This window comes from Tenrec ecaudatus, chromosome 1 (genome assembly GCF_050624435.1).
Source record: "Tenrec ecaudatus isolate mTenEca1 chromosome 1, mTenEca1.hap1, whole genome shotgun sequence".
In the NCBI taxonomy this organism is placed as follows: domain Eukaryota; kingdom Metazoa; phylum Chordata; class Mammalia; order Afrosoricida; family Tenrecidae; genus Tenrec; species Tenrec ecaudatus.
In genome coordinates, this window is record NC_134530.1 from 59,317,130 (window position 1) to 59,343,303 (window position 26,174).

Consider the following 26,174-nt stretch of genomic DNA (forward strand, 5'->3'; position numbering starts at 1 on the left):
GACTTGGAGAACCAGTTTTCTAGAGTTCTCCCATATGACAAGTTTGGGGGGAAAATTTTTTAATCATTTTATTGGGGGCTTGGAAAACTCTTATCACAATCCATACATACATCCATTGTGTCAAGCACATTTGTACATTTGTTGCCCTCATCATTCTCAAAACATTTGCTTTCTACTTGAGCCCTTGGGGGAAATTTTTTAATATTCTCAGACTGGGATATTTCACTAACACTTCAACACCTTTCAGCAGCTAGCTGAAGTATCACATCCCCCCAAATGAACCTGACTTTTGTATTAACAGAATCCTGTAAATACCACCACCATCACTAAAACAAACAAACAAAAACCAACTCAGCAGACATCTGTTCTGTATCAAAGTCTCACACCACATGCACGGCATTATCTTTGGTACCCCGACTAAAAAGCTTTACAATCGGTATGTCTTTAATCCAGGTAGAAGCTACACAATGCCTGGGCCACAGTGTGTTGACTGTTTATGTTATTCTGTGTGTTACAAGCTAATGCTGCAGATGCTTTCTACCTTTCCACAGTCCGCGCTCTCAAACTGAAGGAAGATATTTTGTCCTGCACTTTTGCTGAGTTGAGTTTGGGCTTATGCCAGTTTATACAAGAGGTGCGGAGACCAAATGGTGAAAAATATGATCCAGACAGTATCTTATACTTGTGCCTTGGAATTCAGCAGGTATCAAATTAAATAATTGTTATAAAATTGATTTCAATTTTTAATATTTTGATGGATCTTGTGAATTAAGCTGGAAAACTTTCATGGATACTGGTTGTTTGATATCGCACCAATACTCTCTTCATGAATTACTCATCCTGATTAAGCAGTCTTGATTATGTAGCTTAATTTTATAAGCTAGATCGAGACTTAGAATAACATAAACTGCGGTGGTGCATTTCATTGGAAAATTAACAAAAGGGTTTATAGCAACTCACAAAAAAAGCATCATGGATGCATGTGTGTCTATTGTACCGTATACTCTCGTGAACATTTCAAGGGCAAATTCCAATAGTAAGTATACTATTATATCTATCACATTAAAGATTTTAAAGTTTAAAAATTCAGTGTTGATAAAAGTTCTGTGAGGGAGGATTCTCTTACATACTGTCCTTAGGAGCCGTCGGGTCCATTCCAACTTGAACCCTGTCCAGTCCTTGTCCAGTCCTTCGCCATCCTCTCAGGTGTTCTTGTATTTGAGCCATCGTTGCTGCTACTGTGAGTCCCTCTCCTTGAGGATCTCCCTCTTTTTCACTGCCCTTCTATTTCACCAAGCATGATGCCCTTTTCTCCTGACAACATATCCAAAGTATATGAGATGATGTCCTCCCATGGTCACTTCTTTTTTTAAAAATCATTTTATTAGGGGCTCATACAACTCATCACAATCCATACACACATCAGTTGTGTCAAGCACATTTGTACATTCACTGCTCTCATAATTCTCAAAACATTTGCTTTCTACTTACACCCCTGGCATCAGCTCCTCATTTTCCCCCTCCCTCCCCGCTCCCCTCTCCCTCATGTACCCATGATAATTTATAAATTATTATGTTGTCCTATCTTGCCCCATTATCACTTCTATGGAGTATTCTGATTGTACCTCTTCCAAGATAGAGCTGCTTGTCTTTGGCAGTCCATAGTACTTTCACCAGCACTGTAGTTCAGATGCCCTGGGTTTTTTTGTTTTGTTTTCTGTTTTCTCTATTCAGTGTCCAGCTTTCATATACATATGATGTGATTTGAAAATGTCATGACTTGAGTCACTTTTGCTTCTTCAAAATGACATGCTTGCTCTCCAACCTTAATGCATTCTTGTGTAGCAGATTTATCCAGTGCAATGTATCCTTTGATGTCTTTGTTTCTGCCTCTATGAAAATTGATTATGGATCCAAGCAAGATGAAATCCTTGACGGCTTCAATCTTTTCTCCATTTATCATTGGTCCACTAGTGAGGACTTTGATTTTCTCCTGAAGGCTGCAGTCTTTGATCTTCACCAACAAGGGTTTTAGGTGCTGGCTTTCAGCCAACAAGATTGTGTGATCTCTGTATTGCAGCTTGTTAATAGGCCTTTTTCCAACAGTCCAGGTTCTTGGGTTATTTGCTCAGCATGCAAACTGAATAAATATGGTGAAAGAATACATCTTTGATGCACACTTTTCCTGATTTTAAACCATGTTCTATGTACCCAACTGCCTCTTGATCCGTAAATAAGTTCCTCCTGAGCACAGTGAGGTGTTCTGGAATTCCCAGTCTTTTCAGTGTTATCCATAGTTTGTTATGATCCACACTGTTGAATGCCTTTGCACAGGCATTAAAAACAGGTAAACATCTTACTGGTGTTCTCTGCTTTCGCCCAAGACCGATCTGATGTCAGGAATGGTAATCCCTTGTCCCATGTACTCTTAAGTATCTTCAGCAAAATGTTGTTTGTGTGTGATGATTTCTACGTTCTCTTGGGTCACCTCTCTTTGGAATGGGCATAAGTATGGATTTCTTTTGATCAGTGTGGCCATGTGGTTGGCGTCTGAAAGCCTCTGCCTAGGTGAGTGTGTGCTTCCAGTGCTTTCAGTACCAGTACATCTCAACTGGTATTTTATCCATTCCCGGGGCTTTGTTTTTCGGACTTCTTCCTTCTGTACCATGGTTCTTTGTCATATGCATCCTCTTGAAGTAGTTGAGTGTCGCTTAGGAATACAGTGATTTTTTCCCCCCCAAAGGTATGATTGCCATTTTCTTTTCTTTTTTTAAAATAACTTTATTGGGAGCTCTTACAGCTCTTTTAACATTCAGTACATCAGTTGTGTCAAGCATATTTGTGTATATGTTGCCATCATCATTTTCTAAGCCTTTACTTTCTATTTGAGCCCTTGGTATCCCCCTCAAGCCTCAGGACCCCTTGATAAATTATAAATAATTTTTATTTTCATGACGGATCACTGTCTCCCTTTACCCACATTTCTGTTGTTTGTCCCCCTTGAAGTGGGGAGGGCTTATGTGTTGATTATTGCAATCGGTTCCCCCTTCTTTCTCCTTCTTCCCCTACCTTCTCCCTTCCTTCCTGGTAATGCTCCTCCCATTTCTGTTCCTGAGGGGTTTGTCTGACCTGGATTCTGTGTCTTACCTGTAGTAGTGTACATGCTCCAGTCTAGCCTGAACTGAAAGGCAGGACTGGGATCATGGTAGTGGGGGGTGAGGAAGGCTCAAAGAACCAGAGGACTATTGTGTATTTCATTGGTGCTATACTGCACCCTGGTTGACTCATCCCTGTGACCCTTCTGTGAGGGGATGTCCTGTTGTCTACAGATGGGTTTTGGGTCTCTGCTCCAACCCCCCTTCGTTCTCAACAATATGTTTTTTGTTTGTTTGTTTTTTGATCTTCTGGTGCCTAGTACCTTATTCCTTTGACACCTCATGATCGCACAGGCTGGTGTGCTTCTTCCATGTGGGCTTGTTGCTTCTCTGCTAGATGGCCATTTGCTTACCTTCACGCCTTTAAGACCCCAGACGCTATATCTTGTGAGAGCCGGGCACCATCAGCTTTCTTAACCCCATTTGCTTATGCACTCATTTTGTTCTCAGCAATCGTGTTGGGAAGGCGAGCATCACAGAATGCCAGGCTGTTAAAACCAAGTGTTCTTGCGTTGGGGGAGGGCTTTAGCAGAGGCCCAAAGTCCATCTACGTCCTCAATGTATTGCCATATAAATATATGTACACAGGCCAATATCTCTATTTTTATGAATTAATCCGTTTTATTTTCTTTCAGGTTTCTTTTTCTTCATAGCTCTGCATAAGCTTTGGAGGAAGTTGTGGAGCAGCATTAGCAGGTCTAAATCAGGGTGGGTGTTGGGTCCGTCCAAGCTTTCCGTGACCATTTCCTGATCACCTTTCAGTGAATGAAACAACTCACACAATAATATAGCTTCTCCTACAACTTGGGAACTATATATGCTTCAAAGACACTTGTTTGGGCCTCTATTGTGATTCAAATTGTGAACTTCTTAATGGCCTGTCTGGTCATGCAGTGGGCGCAGTTGACGCAGCAAGCAGGCAACCAATGGCTGAGGCCCTTTGTGGCACGACTGTTGTGTCTCCTATTCTTTTTCATCCAGAGACAAGGACGCGAGAGGCCCTTCCATCTTCTTTCGACGCTTCCTGCATCATTCAGGATTTTGCTCATGGTGTTCTTGTTGTTAGGTGCCTTGGAGTGCACTCTGACCCAGAGCTACCTTACGCACGACAGAAGGAAACACTGCCCTGTCCTGCGCGGCCTCACCAGGGCTTCTGTGCTGGAGCCCACTGCTGCAGCCGTGGTGCCAGCCCATCTCCTGGAGGGCTGGCCTCGTTTGTGCTACCCCCCTACTTTGCCAAACGTCATATCCTTCTCTAGGGACTGGTCTCTTCTGACAACCATGTCTCAAAGTATGTAAGACGAAGTGTGACCACCCTAGCCTCTGAGGAACATCCTGGCCATACTTCTGCCAAGACATCGGTTTGTCCTTTTAACAGTTCATGGTACTTTAAATATTCTTCCTCAACACTACAATTCAAATACGTCTATTCTTCCGTGCTTTTCCTTATTCTATGTACATAATTCAATTAGCTCAAGCATCAATGTACATTTGCTGCCTCTGTCATTTTCAAAACATTTTCTATCTTCTTGAACTCTTTACATCAGCTTCCCTTTTCCCCTCCTCCCCACCCTACCCCACAGGAACCCTTGCTAATATATATTATTATTGTCATTGCCATATATTCTATCCATTCTCCTATAATTCTGTTATTTATCATTAGTATCTGCTTTCCCTCCCACCCACATATCCTCCCCCTCTCTTCCCAGACCCTCAGGGAATCATTACTCTCTGTTTCTGAAGGGTTTATCTACCATATATAATCGTTTATAAGCTGACCCAAATATCAGCCAAGGCACCTAATTTTACGATAAAACTGCATTAAAAATGTGCTGAAAAACTCAGATTGCAAGTATATACAGTATCTTGGATTTCATGCACCCAACAATCTAAAAAGGTGAATGTGGTAGAACTAAGACCATAAAAGTAAGGAGAGGAAATATTAAGGAATTAGAGGATAGTTCTGTGTTTTAGCAGTACTTCACAGCACCCCGGCTATGTCATCCCTTCCATGTGGCCCTTCTGTGAGGAACTGTCCAATTAGCTTACAGATGGGTTCTGGATCTCCACTTTGTCCATGCTCCTTTGCTTTAATTTAATTGCTTGATTTTGAATTTCTAATACCTATTCCTGTCCACACCTCATGATCACAGAAGCTGATGTGCTCCCATGTGGGCTTTATTGCTTGTCTGATAGATGGACTTTCTTGGTTTTAAACCATGCAGTATTCCCTGTTCTGTTTGTACAACTGCCTCTTGATCCGTGTCCAAGTGCAGCACGAGCACAGTGACGGGTTCTGGAGTTCCCACTCTTTCCAAGGTTAGCCAGAGTTTGTTATGATCCACACAGCCAAATGCATCGACAGAGTCAATAGAAGTAAACATCTTTCTGATATTCTCTGCTCTAAGCCAAGATACATCTGACATCAGCAGTGATAGCCCTTGTTCCATGTCCTCTTCAGAATCTGTCAAAGTTACTGCTCCAACTATTGGATGACTTTTACCATAGGATCTTTTCATAGTGTAGCTCGAGGCTTGAATTTTCCCCCCAGTTTTTTTCAGCTTAAAATATGCTGAGCAACACTTCTTGGTTCTCTAACTCCAGGTCTCCACACATGTCAGTATCGTATTCTACTTGGTCTTTTTCAGCAACTGCCCTTTAAGCTCGTTCGCTTCCTCGTTTCTTCCCTTTGTAGCCACTCCGCGACCGAGCGCAAGTGTGAGTCTCTTGACGTCACTTTGACCTTCGGCTCTTTCCTGACCTCATACCAACCGCCTGTCATACGTGCTCAATACACCAAATCTGTTCATGGGCTGGTCTTGGAATTCAGGTGGAATAGACTTCAGAGTTGTATTTTGGCTCTTACGGACTTGGTTTTACTTTTCTTCAGCTTTCACTTGAACTTCTCTATGAGCAGTTGATAGTCTGTGCCACGGCTGCTTTTCCACAGGTGTAGTCAATTTATTTCCGTGTATTCCATCTGGAGAAGTACGTTGTCATGTATGTTATGAAAAAAGGGTATTTGTGATGAAATCATTCTACATAGCTTGTAGGTAATTAATAGATATTTTCAAGAGGCAGTTTGACAATGCATATGAGCATTTTCCTTTTCTCTAAGTTTTATGTACTTTGTTGTTAAAATCTTATGTATCAAAGCATACTAATTCAACAATTTCTAAGTGTACAACAGTGAAATTGATTGCATTCATTGAGTTATGCAGTCATTCTCTCCTTTCCTGTACTTCCCTAATTAACATAAATCCACTGCCCCTTAAATTTCCTACTTAGTCTTTGGAATTTCTATTATCAATTTGATTCTATATAGATAAAACAGCCCAGTACTGAAATCCAAATTGCACTGGCAGCATCAGCCAAAAACAAGGCTCCAGGAATTAACAGACTTCCGATTGAAATATTTCAACTGGTTGATGAAACACTGGAAGCATCCACTTGTCTAGGTCAAGAAGATGGGCTACCTGGCCACCTGACTGACAGAGATCCATATTTATAACCATCCAAAGAATACTCAGGTTATGGAACAATATTATTGATATCACATGCAAGTAAAATTGTTGCTGAAGAGCATCTAATCACAGTTTTAGCAGCACATTGACAGGGAGCTGCCAGATGTCAGGCCAGATTCAGAAGAGGATGTGGGCCACGGGGGGATAGGCTTACTGACTTCAGATGGATCTTAACTGAAAGTAAAGAACACTAGAAAGATGTTCACTTAGGTTTTATTGAGTATGCCAAGGCATTGGATTCTGTGGCCCATAATAAAGCTATGGATAGCCTCGAAGGATGGGAACCCCAGAGTGCGTCATTGTGCTCAAGCAGAGCTTACACCTGGTTCAGGAGGCAGTTGTGTGAACAGACCAAGGGCATACGGCATAGTTTAAAATCAAGAAAGGTGTGCATCAGGGTTGTATTGTCTCACCGTACTTAGTCTGTATGTTAATCAGATCATCAGAAAAACTGGGTAATATGACAAATGTGATAACAGAATTAGAGGAAGACTTATTATTAACAACCTGCAATATGCAGATGATACAAACTTGCTTGCTTGAGGAGGCTTGAAGCACTTGCTGATGAAGCTCAAGGATTGCAGCCTTCACTATGAATTACATCTCAGTATCAAGAAAACCCAAATCCTCGCAACTGCACTGATCGGTAACACTGTGATAAACGGAGAAAAGATTGAAGTTGTCAAGGATTTCCATCTTGTTTCGTCCCACAATTAATACTCAGAAGCAGCAGTCAAGAGATAAAGAGACATACTTCATTGGGTCATTGTGCCACACAGAACTTAGTGTTGAAAGGCAAGATGCTGCTTTGAGGGACCAGGTATCCCATGACGTTTTCAGCCGCCTCATATACCTGTCAAAGTTGGACATGGACCAAGGAAGATGGAAGAAGAATCAATGTAATTGGATGATGGTGCTTGTGAAGAATATTGAAGTATCATGGCCTGCCACAAGAACAAACAAATCTGTCTTGGAAGTACAGCCAGATCTCTGCTTCTTCGAAGCAAGGATGGCAGACTTCACTTCTCATACTGTGGACTTGTTAGCAGGAGAGACTAGTCCCTGGAGAAGGACATCATGCTTGGTGAAGTAAGACAGCCACAAAGAGGCAGAACCTGGACTAGATGACCTGGCATGGCACTTGTAACACAGGCTCAAACATAACCAGTAGGATGAAGTGCCAGATGATGTGTCTTTCTGTTGTATGTAGGGTCTCCATGGGTTGGACCCAGCTTACGGCATCTAACCATTGTTTGGTTTTAAGAAGACTGACAGGTTATTTTGGATGTGGGGTTTAAAGAGTTATCTCAGGACAGTAGTGTCTTTGGGGCTTGCCCTTCTGGGCTCCAGTAAACCTAAAGTTCATCAGAATTTGGAGTTCTGTTATTTAATTTTTCCCTTTAGAGCATAAATGATAATAAGCCTGTCAAGTTTACTTTTTAGTATACTTATCCTGTTTATTCTTTACCTTAGTAAATGCCAAAGTAACAGTACTGTGAGTTAGGAGTTAACAAAGACGGCAGTAAAGAATAGCCTCTGGTTCATATTGAGGAGCTGTGGCGACTCCTCGGTTAACATGTTGACTGCTAACTGAAAAATCGGCAGTTTGAGCCATGCTGTGGGAGAAACGTGGCTGTCTGATTCCGTAAAGATTGACAATCTTGACATTTCTGTAGGGAAGTTCTATGTGTTTTAGGGTCACTGTGAGTCTGAATCAACTGATTCCAAAGGGTTTGGTCCTTGGCTGTGCTATTGTTGTTTAAATCTATTTCAACATAAAATAGGGTTTATGTTTAATGGATTTTTTAAGTGTAAAGGAAAAAATAAACAATGTAATATCAATACTAATTAGCAGGCAGGAGACAATCAGTAAGGTGGTTTAAATAATGATTTCTTATATGTCTTTCTATTTATTCTTAGTAATATAATCAACTTTAATTCTTGATTTATAATATTGTTGACATGTCATCTGCATAATCAATGTCTTAAGTTGTTTCCTGTGACAAGAATCCTTTAATATCCTTGTAAATATATTTTGATAATGTCATTTATACAGCATAAAATATTTTAAACTGTGATGAAGTTCAAATTACCTATTTTTTCATTTGTGTTACTGTAAGTAACTGTATTACTGTTTGTGTATTGTCTTGTGTTTCTTGTTGTATCTAAGAGCCCATAGCGAAATCCATGTCATGAAAATTTACCTGTCTTGTTTTATTCATAAGAATTAGGGTTTACCCTCTTTTTTGTTGATCCATTTTTTAACCAATGTTTTACATGGTGTGATTTAAGGGTTCTATGTCTGGTTTGTCTGTATTTTCCCAGCATAGTAAGTTGAAGAGATTGTTCCTAATCTTTTTCCATTAAATGGTGCCATCCTTATCAAAAGCCATTTCACTGTTTGTTGACTCATAATTCTATTCCATTGACTTCTATATCCATTCTTCCACTAATAACGGCCTGTTTTAATTACTCTACATTTGAATAAAAGCAGGCGCTCTGATGGCATGGTGCTTATGCTTTGGGCTACCAGCCGGAAGGTCGGCAGTTTAAAACCATCACTCGCTCCTTGGGAGGAAGATGAGACTTTCTACTTCTCTAAAGAGTTGCAGTCTCTGAAACCTGTTGTATAGTGTTAGCCTTCCCAGTAGTGTCCCTGTGCGTCAGAATTGACTCGCTTGCAGTGAGTGAGTCTTTAGCTTGTTTGAGTAAGGTTTGAGGTTTGGGGTGTTTGTAGTTCCCGGCCTGTCCTTATGCATCCTGGTTTAGGATTGGCTTTGCCATACCAAAAGGCCGCTGTGTTTTGTCAGTGCTTGTTATTGACTCTGTGCGTTAATTTGGGGAGTGTTGCCATCTCTCAAAAGGAGCCTTGTTGGCGTCATGCATTATATATTGGGCTGCTAACGCGAAGGTAAGTAATTAGTAGTTTGAAGCCAGCAGCTGTTCCACAGGAGAAAGAGGAATCTCTCTGCTCCTGTAAAGATTTATGGCCTCAGAAACCCAGAGACCAATTGTACTCTGTCCTGTAGTTTGCATTGTTATTCAGAATCATCTTGATGGCAGTGAGTTTGAATTTGCCATCTTACAATATTAACACTTTTGATCCATGACCACAAGATATCTTTCCATTTATTTATATATTTGGGAAAGTGGTACGGGGTCCGTATCTGAACAATTCTGGCTTCCCTGTTGGCACAAGGCAGAAGTTAGACATGTCTCCACCTTCCGTCCTTCCACATGTGCAGGCCTCCTCCCTCCTCCCCGCCATGGCTCTCTAATTCTGCAATGGGATCCATACATTGTTTCAGTAGCCACACAGAATCCATAGGTAAAGATATAACCCATAGATATCATACAGTTGTGGGGGGGCGGTTATTAGAGAAGTTGACAAATTCCCACAAATCAGGATCAGCAAATAGTAAGGATACAGTCATTGGTTCACAACAGCCCCTGTCCGCAGTCAGAAGCCAAGTCTCTTCCTCACTGGTATTCAACTTCTCAGCCTGACCTCTGCCTCGATGAGCTAGGAAGCCAGCGTGCTGCTCTGCCTCACAGTCGCAGTGCTGCTTCTGCCCTGCCCCATGCTCTCTCTCACGGCCTTGCCCTCTGCTCTCACGGCCTTGCCCCATGGTCTCTCTCACGGCCTTGCCCTCTGCTCTCACGGCCTTGCCCTCTGCTCTCAAGGCCTTGGTTCTGTCCTGTGATCTCTGTGCGGCTGCCTCTGATGCCTCTGGTCTCAGCCTCTACCGCTCACACAGAAATCTCAAACATGCTCTACTGGTGACTCGACTCTTAAGGATCCTAAGATTTCCCTCTGTTCCTGCTTCTGCGACGGCTCATAGACATAGGAATGGTGTTGGTGAAGATGTTGTTTTTGCCTTTTAACAGACTGTCATACCCATGGTAACACAAGGTGGTGACTTGTTTCACACCGTCTGGTAAGGTGGAGATTTAGAATACATTCCACATTAGTCCTGTCCATTAGCAGAGCAGAAAACTCCCTCCATAATAGGATTATAACCACAGGCATAGAGGCAAGAATAAATTCCACATCACATTGGAGATTAGAGCTATAAGGGCCATATTAGGTAGCTGACTACATTCTCAAGCTTCTTTAAATTTTTTTCAGTAATTATTTGTACTTTGTCTCCCACAATACTCTCTACTTTTCCGCTGGGTTTGAAAATCCATTGCAGTGACACAATTTACACACACAATTTATAGACTATAGATGTTGCGCATGATTATGGGGTTTATTAGGGCAATTAACATGTTAACATTCAGCTAAGAAATGCTCGGGGTACAGTTGCTTAGACAGGACAGTTTCTTTTCTGCTTTGCCTGTAAGCAGGCCCAAATCTGGCCCTTAGTCTCTTGGCCTGCATTCTGCCGAATTGGAGTTTCATAGCTAGCTATTTCAGGTCTGCCAAAAAGTGCCCGAAAGGGCATGCCATTCCACTGTAAACTTCAACCCAGCTTCATAGATCAGCAAACCCAGCTCCCCTATAAGTGTCGAGCCACCGGACTCCACAAGCAGCCTCCTGCCCCAAAGCACTCAACTGTATTTGCCTTGTGGACTGGGAAGTCAGTCCACTGCTCTGGCTCCTCCTCTGGGTTTTGGTTCTGCTGCTGCTGCTACTCTCACTTCTCTGGTGTCAAAGCGATCTCCTGTAGGGGGTGCTGAGGCTATGGCTTGAAGAGCCCTGTGAAATAATTCCCTGCATTGCACTCACGAACCTGTTTTATGTTAATTTACTCATAAGTATTTTACTTTTGCTGCGGTTATAAATGGAGTTGTTAATTTCCTTTCCGGTTGTTCATTGTTAATGTATAGAAGTCGGTTTGGAATTGAGTTAAGACAGTTCAGTACTTACTCTTAAGCAAGGGCTCCATGTACATCATCACATACCAACCACATCTGTTGCCTGTGATAGTTTAAACCATGTAGGAAACAGAGCTGCATCCTGCTCAAAGATGGTGGCTGACCAGACTGCTTTGCATGTATGTTGTTCTCCAGAGTCCTGGGATGCCTATCATGGCCCTTGTTTAGGATGATAGTTACTGGACCAGCTTGAATTACTCTTTCGTTCTCCAAAAAAGTGATTTTTTGTTTTGTTTTAAGTTTTATTGGCATATAATTTATATATGCACTTCAATAGTCTGATCCTGTTAATAAGAGTTGTATAGTAACACAACCAAACTGGAGAACATGTTCTTTTTTGTGCTCACTGCTGTTAGCTCCTCGTTTTCCCCAACCTCCCTGCTGTGCCATTAATCCATCGACTATCTCTCTAGATTCACCTATCCTGGCTTTCATAGACAGAAAGATACACCAAAAGACAATGCAAACAACTAACACCAATAACAGAGTAAAACAGACAACCTCATTCAAAAAGAGAGCAGAAATACTGTGCTATCATGCAGAGTGCATTGGCAAGTGGACTATTGCAGATGCTATTACGTTACAATTTAACATTTTTACATTCGATTTCCCTTTTGACCATTTTTAATTTGTTCTATTTTTTCCACATATGATTTTGTTTTTAACGTTACTGTGAATTCATTGAAGGCTTAGTTTTTCTTTCAATTCATACATAGTTTGTTTCTATGGCATTCATTTTAATCACCTCTCTTACTTCTTCCCCAGGTTTCCTGTTTCCATTCCTTTCTAACCCGTTGTCCGTGGGTAAAAGCTGTCACTTGACTGTAAATGGTTGCTTAGTCTAAGGCGTGTGTACCTCCTCGTGCTAGTAAGCCACTGTTTAGCTTGAGCCACTTCCCTTCAGTTTCAGACATGGAAGGTGACCGAGGGACCTAGTCTCAGGGGGTCCCCCAAGTCTTTTCATCAGTAAGCTTTATGTCTTATTATTTTGAATTTTATTCCATATTTTTCTCCCACTCTACCCAGAACCTTCTACTGATACCCCTTCCAGAGCAATGAATAGTGGTAGTCCAACACCCTCTATTCTTCTGCCCTCATAGTTGTAGAGAGTGATGTTTATCTGATTCATTAGTCTCTTGGACTCATTGTTTCTACATGATTTTCATCACTATTCTTTCTACTGCATGGGGAGAGGCCAATAGTTACCCCTTAGATGGCTGCTCAAGAACTTTTAAGACCCCATTTACTACTCATCAAAGTAGGATGCAGAACATTGGAGTCTTTTAAAAAATATATTATGTCATACAACTGTATCTTTTTGCTTGTTTTGTGCCTTTTTAATTTTTTAAAAACTTCACGTCAGTTAGGCAAAGGCTTGCAGAGCAGATCATCAGTTTTGCAGTCAATAATTAATGCACATTTTGTTTCAACTCAGGTTTTGCAGTGTCCTCAGTGTACCTGTCATCACTTATCTGTAAGCGATGTAAGCCTGGGCTCTGTGATGATTTTGAGTCTTGTTGCACATATTTCTCCCACTCTACCCGAACCTTCTCTTGTGACTCTCTGCAGGGCAGTTGGTAATGGTGGCCAGTTCTTCTGGTCTCGGGTATATGGTAACCTTCCATTTTCAGCGATCTTCTTTCCTCTGGTTGGGTAGAGATAACACACATCAACTGATCTTCATCTGTTCATCTTGTGTCCTGCAACATTGCTTAAATAATTTTCTAGCTCTAATTGTTTTTGTGGATTCTTTAAGATTCTTTCAGATTGTGTCATTTGAAAATAGAGATAGTTTTAAGTCTTTCATATTTGGGTATCTTCTTGCCTTATTGTTTGCACAGTACAGTTTTTTAAAATGTACCAAGAGTGACCTTCCTTTTGTTTCTGATATAAGGGATAGGTGTTATTTGTTCATTTGTATGGCTTATATGTGTTTTATGTGTACTTAATATGTGTATGTACTTAATATATATATAATGTGTGTCACATTGCCATCAAGGAGATTCTAACCCCATAGGACCAAGAATTGCCCTTTGTGGGCTGTAATTTTAAAAAAAATCATTTTATTGGGGGCTCGTACAACTCATCACAATCCATACATGCATGCATTGTGTCAGCACATTTGTACATTAGTTGCCATCATCATTCTCAAAACATTTGCTTTCTACTAGAGCCCTTGATCTCAGTTTGCTTTAGGCTATAAATATTTATGGGAGCAGAAAACTTCTCTTCTTCTTGAGGAGCGGCTGGTGGTTTCAAACTGCTGATCTTACGGCTAGTAGCCCAACTGGTCACCCCCTATGTCACCAGCACTCCTTAGATAAGTGGTTTTGAACCTTGTTACCCTGTGGTTAACAACTCAATTCATAGCCCACTGTGCCACCCTGACTCCTTATAGCATGTGCATACGTGCACAACATTTAATGTTTTATAATTATTTTATTGGGGGCTCTTACAACTCTTGTTACGATCCATACATCAATTATTTCCAACATATTCGTACATATCTTCCATTGTTCTTTTCTAGACATTTACTTTCCATTGAGCCCTTGGGATCAGCTTCCCTTTTTTTCCCATCCCTCCTCCCTGCCCCCACCCCTCCTGGCCCCTTGATAGACTATAGATTAATTATTTTCAGATCTCACACCAACTGCTGCCTCCCTTCCCCTCTGGTTTCTGTAGTTCCCTCTGAATGGGGGGTGGGGGTGGTATGTGCCATTCATTGCAGTCGGTACTCCCCTCCCTCTCCACCTCCCCCCACTTCCCGCTACCATTTTATTATCTCTATTCCTGTTCCTGGGTTCCATGTGTTGTGAGTTTTATCTCTTGCCTGTACCTGTGGGAAGCAGCATTGGGGTCATGATAGCGAGGGGCGAGGAGGCCTCAAGGATCAGAGGTATATTGTAGACTCATTAGTGCTCCACTGCACCCTGATTGACTCACCCCTCCCTGTGACTCTCCTGAGGGGGGATGCTCCACTGGCCATAGATGGGCTTTGGGTCTCTGCTCCAACCCCACCTTCGTTTTCAACAATGCATTTTTGTTTGTTTGTTTACTGTTTGATGTACGTTTTCTGATGCCAGTTGCCCAGTCTTGATGACCCCTCGCGATTGCACCGGCTGGTGTGCTTCTTCCATGTGGGCTTGTTGCTTCACTGTTGGATGGCCGTTTGTTTAACTTCAAGTCTTTAAGACCCTAGACACGATATCTTTTAATAGCTGGGCACCATCCTCTGTCTTCACCACATCTGCTTATGTACCCATTTTGTCTTCAGCGATTGGGTGGCGGGGGGATTTATTTTTAGGTATTTATAAAATCTCCATATCTTTCTTATGTAATTACTCGGGACTTGGTGCTTTTCTATATTGCTATATTTCTATATTGCTCATTTAAACTGCATCTTCAAAAATGTTTTTAACAATACTGTCCCCAAACTGTGTTCCACCCTGTACTGCGGCTCTTTGATACTGTCATTATCAGTGTGTTTATGTGCTGTGCTTACGAGGCTCTGAGTGAAGTTTTTAAATCGGGGCTTCTCTAGTCACCTGGCATCATTGAATTACTGGGAAATGATCTCATAACTAAAAAATCAGTCAGATAGCCTCAGGTATTGATCTGGAAAATGTGTTATAATCAATTTTTAGTATAGTAATTTTATGAACTGAGTAAGGTGTACTTATTTATAATTATAATTATTTTGTATCCTTATTTTTATAAGGAGACTAAAAAAACAGAACTTAATGGCCAAGATAATGAAAAGAATCACTTAATTTGAATCCCGGTGTTTTAAGACAATAAGACACCGCTCTAAAATATCAGAAGATCAGTGTCGCTCACAATGCTGCAGAGAACACAAACTAACCACGAGCTGGAAGACTAACATAGAAAGAAAACACAAGTGAATTTTTCTTATCAATATGTACCTATGTTTTTTCTCTTACAGTACCTGTTTGAAAATGGTAGGATAGATAACATTTTTACTGAACCCTATTCCAGATTTATGATTGAACTTACCAAACTCTTGAAAATATGGGAACCTACAATACTTCCTAATGGTAGGATAATTATTTTTAATTTTGATTGTTTTCACTGACATGCTTTGTTAAATTGCATGAGTCTGATTATCTTTTTATGAATTGTTTATTTTCTATATCTGACCTGGTTATAGCATATCAACTTTTGAGGCGAAAGTTTTGGATTTGTTATTTTACGGTATTGATAGATTCCAAATGCTGAAAATAATAAACGAAAACAAGACTTTAAGTTGCAGTTTTACTTTTTAGAACGTTCATTTTGGTCTTGCAGTCAGTAACGCGCCCGGGGAGAATAGCAGCCACACACTCGACTCTTAGACTCTCTTGCTGACAGTGTGCTGCTTTCAAGCTTCTCGATGCAAATGGAGGAGTTGAATGTGACATTCAGGATTGTATGCCAGTTCGCTTAAGGGGCACACGGCTTTTGAAGTCTTGTGAGTCAAGTGGTGGCTTGATGTTTTTTTGCATTCAAAAACAGGCTCTGGGAACATAGAATTAGGAATAATAGTCAGTTTGTGGCTAGTCTCTTAAAGAATGGAGTAACAAAGCAGGACAGGAGACCATGGAGAGAATTAGGAAAGAACTATATTTAAGGGGCCTCATGAAGAAGGCGCACTTAAAAGTACCTTACTGTAATTCTTATGCAGTTCTTCAGCTTTATAAGAATCCCAGACAAATCATCAGGAAATAATCACTTTTAAACAATATAAATTAAGATGAGGGAGAGAGATCTATTTTTTTTATCATTTTATTGGGGGCTTGTACAATTCTTACCACAATCCATACATACATCCATTGTGTCAGGCACATTTGTACATTTGTTGCCATCATCTTTCTCAAAAGAGAGTGATCTATTTTAAGACCAAACTAGTTAACATAAAATTAATGAAAAAAAATAATGTTCTCAGTCAGGAGCCAACAGATTGGATTTTATATTTTTTAATGGTTGTGGAAAAATGAAGAGGGATAGTATTTCATAATAGGAAAATTAAAAGAAAATCCTATTAACGGTATAAAAATAAAGTTAATTGTACATAGCCACATCTCCTTGTTTACATATAACTTATGGCTCATTTTAATCTACACCAGCACGTTGTACAGAGCCTTATGACCCTCAGAGTCTAAGGAAAAGGCGAAGTCAAAAGTACTGAAACCAGGGTTAGGTTGATGCATACACAGGCTTAGTAAACAAAATATTTAAACATATCTTTGTGATCACTGGACAGCTGCAGACAAAGTACCTTAATAATAAACTTGCCTTCAGATTTGTGTGTATGTGTGTGTGTGTGTGTGGTGGAAAAAGGCTATCTTAAGATCAGAGCAGTCTGTTTGTATTAAGGATTAACAATGTTTTAATAAGGCTAATAATCAGATTAGGAGCCCTGGTGGCGTAGTGGTTAGGCATTGGACAGGTAATCTAAGGTTACCAGTTCAAAACCACCAGTAGCTCTTTGAGAAAAAACCGAGGCTTTCTGTTCTTGTGAAGATTTACAGTCTCAGAATCCCACAAGGGCAGTTCTACCTTCCCCTTTAGGGCACTCTGTGGCCTTGAGAATCGTCAGATGTTGAACAGAACTCAAGTAGACATCTTCCTTTGGGAAGATCATCAACACGTCTGCAACAAGTTGCAGAGGTGAGGCGCGACATGAAACAGCAGATTGTTAATGACTTGGCGTTGTTAGGAAAGTTAGAAAGGCCTCAAGGAAAATGAGCTAAGAGAGGAAGACCGTCAATCTTGACACTAAAGGCGTTGTGGCTAGAGCCTAGAAATTGGTGAGAGAAGACCACAGAGGTAGGTACCATTGATACAGTGTCTGCCGCAGTTGGGATTTCACAGGGTTTGGCATTTTCCATTTAAGCAAGCATCTGGGCCTCAACAGGCTCTTGGCTGGGTAGGTGCCAAAATCAAAGATCAGCTGAGTGACTTAACTGGGGACGAGTCTTGAATTTATGAATACCATCCACAGAGCAGGGTCCATTCAAAACAGTTGCTTCCAAGGGGATTACTCTGCCTGTTAAATTCAAAAAAGAGAAGTCAGCCAGGAGAGTTATGTCGACTGTTTTTGAAGATTCCAATGGGATAATCTCGATAGATTTTCTCTAAGAGCTTAAGAAGAAGTTATAAGAAAATTGGAAACATTTTCGTTGAGGAAAAAAGGCCAGGAAATGTGCACCAAGGGATTTGTTGCGTCACAGTCACCTGTGCGTTCTTTAAGAGTAGAAAGGGCTAGGAGAAGTCCACCGGGAAGCCAGCCCCACTCACTCTAGCCCTGGCCTCGCCCCTTCAGATGATTGTTTCTTGTTCAAAACTCAGAGTAACATCGAGAAGGAGCTCCATCTGAGCCCCTCAAGCATGCCAGAACTGCAGTTTTGATACGGTATAGATTGAAGAGTCCACAATTTGTGTGTGTGTGTGTGGGGGGGGGAAGCTGAAGGTTACGGAGGTAGAAACCCCACCTTCAGAAGTGTGTAGACTTAGATGGAGGATATGTTGAGAAACAGAGCCATCACACTTTGATCTTTTTGTGATAAAAGTTTCTATGATTTTTTTAAGTAGTAGTGTTTTGTTTTTGTTTTGTTTTACTTACCTTCATATTTACTGCCTGGACCTCTACATAAAAATTTTGCCAAAAAAAAGAAAAATTAGAAGTTTGTCAACCCAGATATAAAATAGCAGTAGAAATACAGATTCTTAGGTTTCAGAATCTCGAGTTGATGCCCAGCAATTGGTGGTGTAACAAGCCCTCCAGGTAATTCTGGTGTAAACCATAGTTTAAGGTTCGCAGGGGATGTTGACGGCAACTCAACTAGACAGTCTTCTAAGAGAAGATGATTACTTCATCCAGCACGGTGCTTTGAAATGGGAGAGCATGGGGTTGCTTCTCAAAAGACAATGTGAGTGTTGTCATCAGAAGAAACAGCACTTGCTGGGCAGTAAGCCAACAGAAAACAAGAAAAGCGCCGTCTCGCAGATCTGAAGGCTGGCTGACTGGGATTAGGAAGTTGGTGAGGCAATCAACCTGCAGCCCGTCCTGGCCCTTCCAATAATATCCATCTGTTCCCCATATATCCTCTTCCATTATAGGATCAATAACTATTTTGTATAGATCTCTTTCCATATAAGGTTTCGCTTTTTAATGTAGTATTCAATGTACAATTGTCATGTCACACCTTAAGAGGAAAAAACACACGTACATACCTGCGTAAGCAGCCGTCATTGAGAGTATTTAGGAAATGATCTACTTGTGTGGGTTCAGAGGTGGTTGCTTGTGGTACCTTCCTGTGATCTGCTTAAGACAGGGGGGAAGAGAAGAGTCCTTCTTTCCCTTCCCATCTTGCAGGCCTGGAGCATGGCGAAGGTCCGTGGTCCTGGTCAGCAGGAACTGAGTACTGTTTCCCCTGTTCAGGTTACATGTTCTCCCGAATTGAAGAGGAACACCTGTGGGAGTGCAAACAGCTGGGTGCCTACTCGCCAATTGTTCTCCTGAACACCCTCCTTTTCTTCAATACCAAATACTTCCAGTTGAAGAATGTCAGCGAGCACTTGAGGCTGTCCTTCGCTCATGTGATGCGACGGAGCAGGACACTGAAGTACAGCACCAAGATGACGTACCTGCGCTTCCTCCCACCACTGCAGAAGCACGAGCTGGAGCCAGGTGTGTGTGCGTGTGCGCGTGCGTGTGCGCGTGTGTGTGCGTGTGTGTGTGTGCGGGGTGGGGGGCTTCCAGAGACCCCTGGCGGAAGGCTTATTTAGGACTAAATAGATTATTGTCATGGAGGGCTCAGTCATTATTTTAGCATTTAAGTTTTGGGGTTTTTTCCCCTTGTTATAATAGCTAGGATACATAAGCATTCCTCAAAGCTAAAGTAATTACTTCAAAATAGTTTTGTTGCCTTTTATGTTAGACATTCTAAGTTAATTGATCTAGGGTAGCATCCAAATAACCAACATTTTAAAGCTTTCCAGAGGATGTAAATAAGCAGCTAGGGCTGAGAAACACTGATCTAGAGGCAGTAAGTGTTTCATTTGCCAATTAGAAGTCTGCTTGGGTTTTCCATCTGTTACTTGTAAATCCTGTTTTGATCAGTGTACCCCTTTCTAGTGAACACTGATACTGAAGGAACGAATAGCTGTTGGCTTAGGACAGTGGTTCTCAACCTGTGGGTCACCCCCCCCCCCCCTTTGGAGTTCCAACGTCCCTTTCCCAGGAGTCGCCTAAGACCATTAGGAACCGAGACACCGCTCCTCTATCCGTCTCCAGGCAGGTCCGCCCATGTGCAGATAAGCCCATGTGAAGACTGTTACCCATGCTACACCATGCTTCAAGACAAAATTTCGTCGATTTGTAATTAGAAATACATATTTCACAATATATAAATAGTGTTTTTGTGATTAATCGCTATGCTTTCATTAGGTTCAATTTATAACAGTGAAAATACATCCTGCATATCAGATATTTACATTAGGATTCATAACAGTAGCAAAATGACAGTTAGGAAGTAGCAATGAAAATAATTGTATGGTTGGGGGTCACCACAACATGAGGAACTGTATGAAAGGGTCGCGGCTTTAGGAAAGTTGAGAACCAGTGGCTTAAGGTAACATCGACAAGTGACAGTTTTATTACTAAGTTTATTCTAAATACAGCCTATTGAGTAACAGTTTGTTGTCAGTGTTTGAAGACTTCATTGGTAGGATGTTGTGTGCAGTCAGGTTGATGTGGACAATACAGCTGCCCCAGAGGTCTCCCAACGCTGTAGACTTTAGAGCAGTGAGTCAGTCACCTATGGGAACACGGACCCAACTCAAATACACGTAATTATGATTATGCCTCTAGTCCTTATGTCGGTAGTATAATTAAAAATTAAATTTATTGATTTTGACCAAAAGCCTCTAGAGCAATTGTTACCTGCATGGGGTCTGAATAAAATGTTTCTTTTGAATGAGAGAATTAATTTTTTTTGGAGAATTAAAATTTTTACTGAAACTAAAATCCATAAAAAAATAATTGTGAAAAAAAAAACAACCAATCGTGATGTTCTGCTTTGTGTAAGTTTTTCCCCTTTCTTTTACTGCAGAGAACACAAGGATTATTAACATGCTTTTCCTCGGAATGCCTATGTCCTGTTTCCTTAGTCTTGTTTGATAAAAATTTAAATGTACAGAGAAACGCCAGAAATTGTGTAATCAAAACTATTTATTGCAAATAGATAGAATGAGGCGTCGTCAGCCTGCAGCATCAGCAGGGCCCTCTTAAGAAGGGGCAGTGAAAGCAGGTTCTGTCAGCGGGTCTGTGCAGAGCAGTCTCCCGAAGATCCCTATAAATGCCTCCCATGGTGCTTTCTCAGGGCCAGTCATTAGTCAACTCAGAGTCATGAAAGAAAATCCAAAGATCCTAGAACAGCGCCAGTGACACCCTGAAGTGTCACATTTCAAAACTGGCTGCATGTCGTTAATTCTCCAAGAGTTACATTTCCTAGCTTTCTGATTAATCATTCCTTCACAGGATTGGTAATAAACTCGGCTTGGGGTTTTTTTGGTTTTGTTTAAACATCAGCTTGTTTTCTGAATGAATATTGAGCAAGATCTTTACATGTTGGCAGCTACTAAGTGAAAAGCCAGCATGGACTGTATTAAACTCATACCTGATGGAGGAGCTCTCTGTGTTGCCTGTTTAAAAACAGAAGAAAGCTTTCTTCTTGAGGTTCTAGGTGCAATCACTTTTCTACAGGATTGAAAGGAAAAGTGGAAAAGAAACTTTCACCCCATCCTTGACTCCTTTCTTTTTCTAATTATTTAATTGGGGCCTCATACAACTCATATCACAATCCACCCATACATCTGTGTGTCCAGCACCTTTGTACATATGTTGCCATCATCATTTTCTTTCTAGTTAAGCGTTTGGTATCAGCTTTTCTTTTTTTTGCTCCCTCCCTCATGAACCCTTGATAATTTATAAATTGTTATTGTTTCATATCTTATACTGTCTGACGTCTCCTTTCACCCACTATTCTGTTGTCTGTCCCCCAGGGAGGAGGTCACATGTAAATGCTTGTAATAGGTTCCCTCTTTCCAACCCACCCTCCCTCTACCCTTCCAGTATCGCCACTCACACCCCTGATCCTGAAGGGATCATCCTCCCTGGATTCCCTGTGTTTCCAGTTCCTATCTGTACCAGTGTACATCCTCTGGTCTAGCCAGATTTGTAAGGTAAAATTGGGGTCATGATAGTTAGGGGGGGGGCATTAAAGAAATAGAGCAGTGGTTCTCAACCTTCCTAATGCCGTGACCCTTTTATACAATTCCTCATGTTGTGGTGACCCCAACCATAAAATTATTTTCGTTGCTTTTTCATAACTGCACTTTTGCTACTGTTTTGAATCAGGTGACCCCTGTGAAAGGGTCGTTTAACCCCCAAAGGGGTCACGACCCACAGATTGAAAACCACTAACTGAAGGAAAGTTGTATGTTTCATTGGTACTATACTGCACCCTGACTGGCTTCTCTCTTCCTGTGACCTTTCCGTAAGGGGATGTCTAGTTGTCTACAGATGGGCTTTGGGTCTCCACTCTGTCCTCCCCCTCATTCACATTGATAAGATTTTTTGTTCTGGGTCTTTGATGCCTGATCCCATAGACACCTCAGGCTCACACAGACTGGTGTGCTTCCTCGATGGCCGCTTGTTTGTCTTTAAGCCTTGAAGACCCCAGATGCTGTATCTTTTGATAGCCAGGCACCATCAGCTTTCTTCACTACATTTTCTTATGCACCCATTTGTCTTCAGAGATCGTTGTCAGGAAGCTGAGCATCACAGAATGCCAGGTTATTAGAACAAAGTGTTCTTGCATTGAGGGAGTATTTGAATAGAGGCCCAATGTCCATCTGCTACCTTGATGCTTAACATATAAATATATGTACATAGATCTATTTCAGTATCGTTATATATAATGAATACATTTACATATGTACATACTTGTATTTAGACCTCTATAAATGCGCTTGTAATCAGTTCCCACTGTCCCCCCACTTCATCCTACCCTCAGGGTTGGTTTTTACTGAACATCTTTTCCCAAAGGAGATGACATTTTTCATCACCCTATGACAAGTTAAAGAAGTTTGAATAAACACTCAGAGACACTGGGGCACCACTGTGTAAGCATTTTCAAGTGGAGAATTGACGACTTATTTGTGATCTCTGACTGCAGGAGGAGAAACAGTAGAAGCCTGTTTTCTGCTGTGCCTTATAAAGTGTATTAATAAAGTCAGTGTCAGTGTAGACATAGCCTCCAGTCCCCTGAGTTTTTGCCAGTGGCACCCGTACTTGGCTGGGGCAGCGGGGGGGTCATAAATTTCATAAGACGGGGACTTTGTTTCATTGGCCTCTGTAAGTAAACCCAGCACTGAGTAATGTCCGCCCACACGCAGGTGCTCCGTGAACACTTGTCTGCTTATGGAGAGGGGGGAGGGGGCGACACGGCGGTCAAAGCCCGACCTTGAAGCAAAACTCACTGGGTATGTTGAGACGTGAGGAAAAGCCTTTTGAAGTATAATCTTTTCCTTTTTATTTCAAGATAAACTAACTGTTGGTAAGAGGAAAAGAAATGAAGACGATGAGGTGCCGGTGGGCGTGGAGATGGCAGAGAATACTGACAACCCACTAAGATGCCCAGTCCGGCTTTACGAGTTCTACCTGTCAAAATGGTAGGTGATCTAGCTTGCTCTGAACTAGATAGGGCCCATGGCAAACATTGGTTATCCAATTTCACATTTTGGGTGCTTGACCTCAGAATTCTAGCTGGCTTCTGACGCTAGACAAAGAGTTTATTATTTTGCCTTTCTTGCCTGCTTCGATTAGTGACCAGGAATAAGCTGCCCTATCTTGATTCCCATCCCAAAAATTCTCTTTAGGAGCCAGAATCACTGCTAGTATTTGATCTTTTCACATGTTTAGACTTTACTTGATATCTTTACTATTTAGAAAATAAGTTTAGAGGAGAGATGCTAACTAAGCCTTTAGGTAGAAAAACACTTGTGAGGGGAGGGAGGGACTAATACACTTTTTTAAAGGAACTGAAATTTTTTTATAGCATCCTTTTAATGAAACCAGGTGATATTATTATTGTAAAGTCTACACTGAAGGGTGTTCCCCCCCAAAGGAAATATGAACTGTGGTTTACCCGTAGGCAGGCTGTATGGAGTGCCTTGGCGATACTGGGTATTGAGGGTATGTGGCTCTCAGCCATGGTATCGCGTGTTAGTTAGATTTCCATTATTTCTCATGTGTTTTAACTGCTAACATGTGTAGGACTTTATACTTTCCCTTACTTTAGCGTACTCATTTCAGATCCAGCGTATTCTCTTTAGTGCTGGAGAAAAGAGTACAGAATTACAGATTATTTGTGGAGGGAGGGGGAATGCCTAAGAACCTGTGTATTCGTCCTGTAGATGCATGACTTATTCCTCAGGTGAGTCATCGTGGGGAATAAAGACTTCAGGGTTTTGTGCACTCTCTGACCCTCAGCTTTCATTTCTCTTTCCCCATTGGTAGTTCTGAAAGTGTGAAGCAGAGGAATGATGTGTTCTACCTTCAACCTGAGCGCTCCTGTGTCCCCAACAGCCCCATGTGGTATTCCACATTCCCGATAGACCCGGGGACGCTGGACACCATGTTAACACGTATTCTAATGGTGAGGGAGGTACATGAAGAACTTGCCAAAGCCAAATCTGAAGACTCTGATGTTGAATTATCAGATTAAAATGGAATCTTGGTTCCTATTTTCATATACATTGGTATGCACCAAACTGTGAATGCATCTAGCCATTGGAAAATGATGTATAAGCCCAAGTCCTCTCGGCTTGATCCTTAGATGATGGAAAACAGATGACTCGTGAACACAAGGTGGATGTACAAATGCAAACTGAAGGCCAGAGTAGAAACGGAGGACGGCTGTGCTTTGGCAGTGGTAGAGCACTACAGACATCTCCAGGATGACTAAGCAGTTCCTCTGAGTGGTGCATAATCGTATTTTGTTTGGGAATAACAAATTGTGGAATATTTTTAAGGAAAACTGTTGTATTAAATTCTACCATAGTAACCTTAGACCTTAGAGAGGTAGCTTTGGAGTACAACCTTGACTGCAGTAGACTCCTTGGGTAAAGTCCTCCACCCAAGTCTTGGGAGAATTTAGAGTGACGTCAGGTGAGAACTGTGGGGCCCAGACTTGAAGACCCAATAAAAATAATCAACTTTTTAAAAAGCTAGTGAAGTGGTCTTGCTTTTGATTTTCACTGCCAAGCCAGTCTGTGAAGTAGAGAAGCCTCTGGTGCTTTTGTCACACGCCCCACGTCAGGGACGCGGCCCTCGCTGCTTGGACCACGGCAGTGGGGCCCTCCCACTTGTTGGGTCTAGCCTACTCAGTGTGGGTCTGGATGTGGATCAAGGAACGGGGATGACACTTTGCAAATCAAGTATGCACACAGAAATTCTGTGGAGCCCGTTAGACCCAGGTGTTTTGAGAGGTTTGTAGAAAACCCACTAAAATGCTCATTTCTCTGAGTGCCGTCCTTTATGCCTGATGTGTCAAGGCATGAGCTGTGGTGCCCAGAAACGGGGTTCCCTTTTATTGTCCTTCCGTTTTCCCAAATAATTCCTCTTATTTGTCTTTGGCACCAACTTTTGGAGGCCTGCGCCATTTCAAACTGAATAGTCTCTCCTCACTCTGGTGAACCGGTGGGTTCCCCCAAGACGCAGTATTATTAACTAGCAGAACGATGGGAGGAGCGGTCCCAGTGTGAGCCCCTGGAAAGCTGTGGGAGGATGACCTTGTTGCCCTCAAACACTTGAAAATACCCACAAGCAGGGCTTCTCCGGCAAGCACTTGTCCAAGCCCGGGCCGTCCTCGTGCTGTGTGCGGAGCGCATTCTAGGCGCGTTGGACACATCAGCCCACCTCCCCCATCTCCATTCTGTTTCTCCGCCACAGAATTTGGAATCAAACACTTTTATGATGTTGGCTAATCAAAGAACTTCCTTATAGCTAAGATTAATTTGACCCCATGATAGACGTGAACAAAGTCCAAAATGCCTGTTAGAAATTTTAACCTTGAAAGACTTGTCAATAGAACCCATTTTTCAGGTGGGGTGGCAGGTGTTTTTTGTTTGTTTGTTTGTTTTTAAAGCAAATAAAGTCATTTAACTATAATAAAAATTTTAAAGTAGGCCTTTTGGCATTGTGTACTTGATGATTCTGTCCCTCTGCTTGTAACAAATTTCATGTTTGTTACCACAAACTGTGTAAAAGAAGTAAATCTGCCCCAATTCTATATGATTCCTTTCACCTGTGTTTGTCATTTCTCACTGGGAAACGCCCTCAGTTGCAGACCTGGGATGTGGCGGAGAAGCCAGCTGTTGAGTTATCTGAGGGTCCACCGGGACCCGGCCCAGGAGCGTGCGTCGGGGGTTGTGTCGCCGCACCATGCGAGTGCTGTGGGTGTGCCAACATGGACAGTGCTCCCCTCCTCGTCCCACGAAGAGCACAGACTGTTAGCATGGTCCATAATGCCAGAAGGAAGGAGAAATC

General features: G+C 41.8%; 1 protein-coding gene across 7 annotated transcripts in view; it reads left to right on the forward strand.

The window, feature by feature from the left end:
• The window catches only part of ZMYM4 (zinc finger MYM-type containing 4), a 171,181-nt gene extending 145,264 nt beyond the window's left edge, over positions 1-25,917 (forward strand). For all 7 annotated transcript variants that reach the window (XM_075553759.1, XM_075553764.1, XM_075553768.1 and 4 more), the window contains 5 exons: positions 552-703; positions 15,504-15,615; positions 19,002-19,250; positions 23,167-23,296; positions 24,144-25,917. In XM_075553759.1, the coding sequence (XP_075409874.1) occupies positions 552-703; positions 15,504-15,615; positions 19,002-19,250; positions 23,167-23,296; positions 24,144-24,351 (851 nt within the window). In that variant the 3' untranslated portion in view covers positions 24,352-25,917. The remainder of the gene's footprint in view (positions 1-551; positions 704-15,503; positions 15,616-19,001; positions 19,251-23,166; positions 23,297-24,143) is intronic.
• The last annotated feature ends 257 nt before the right edge of the window (positions 25,918-26,174 follow it).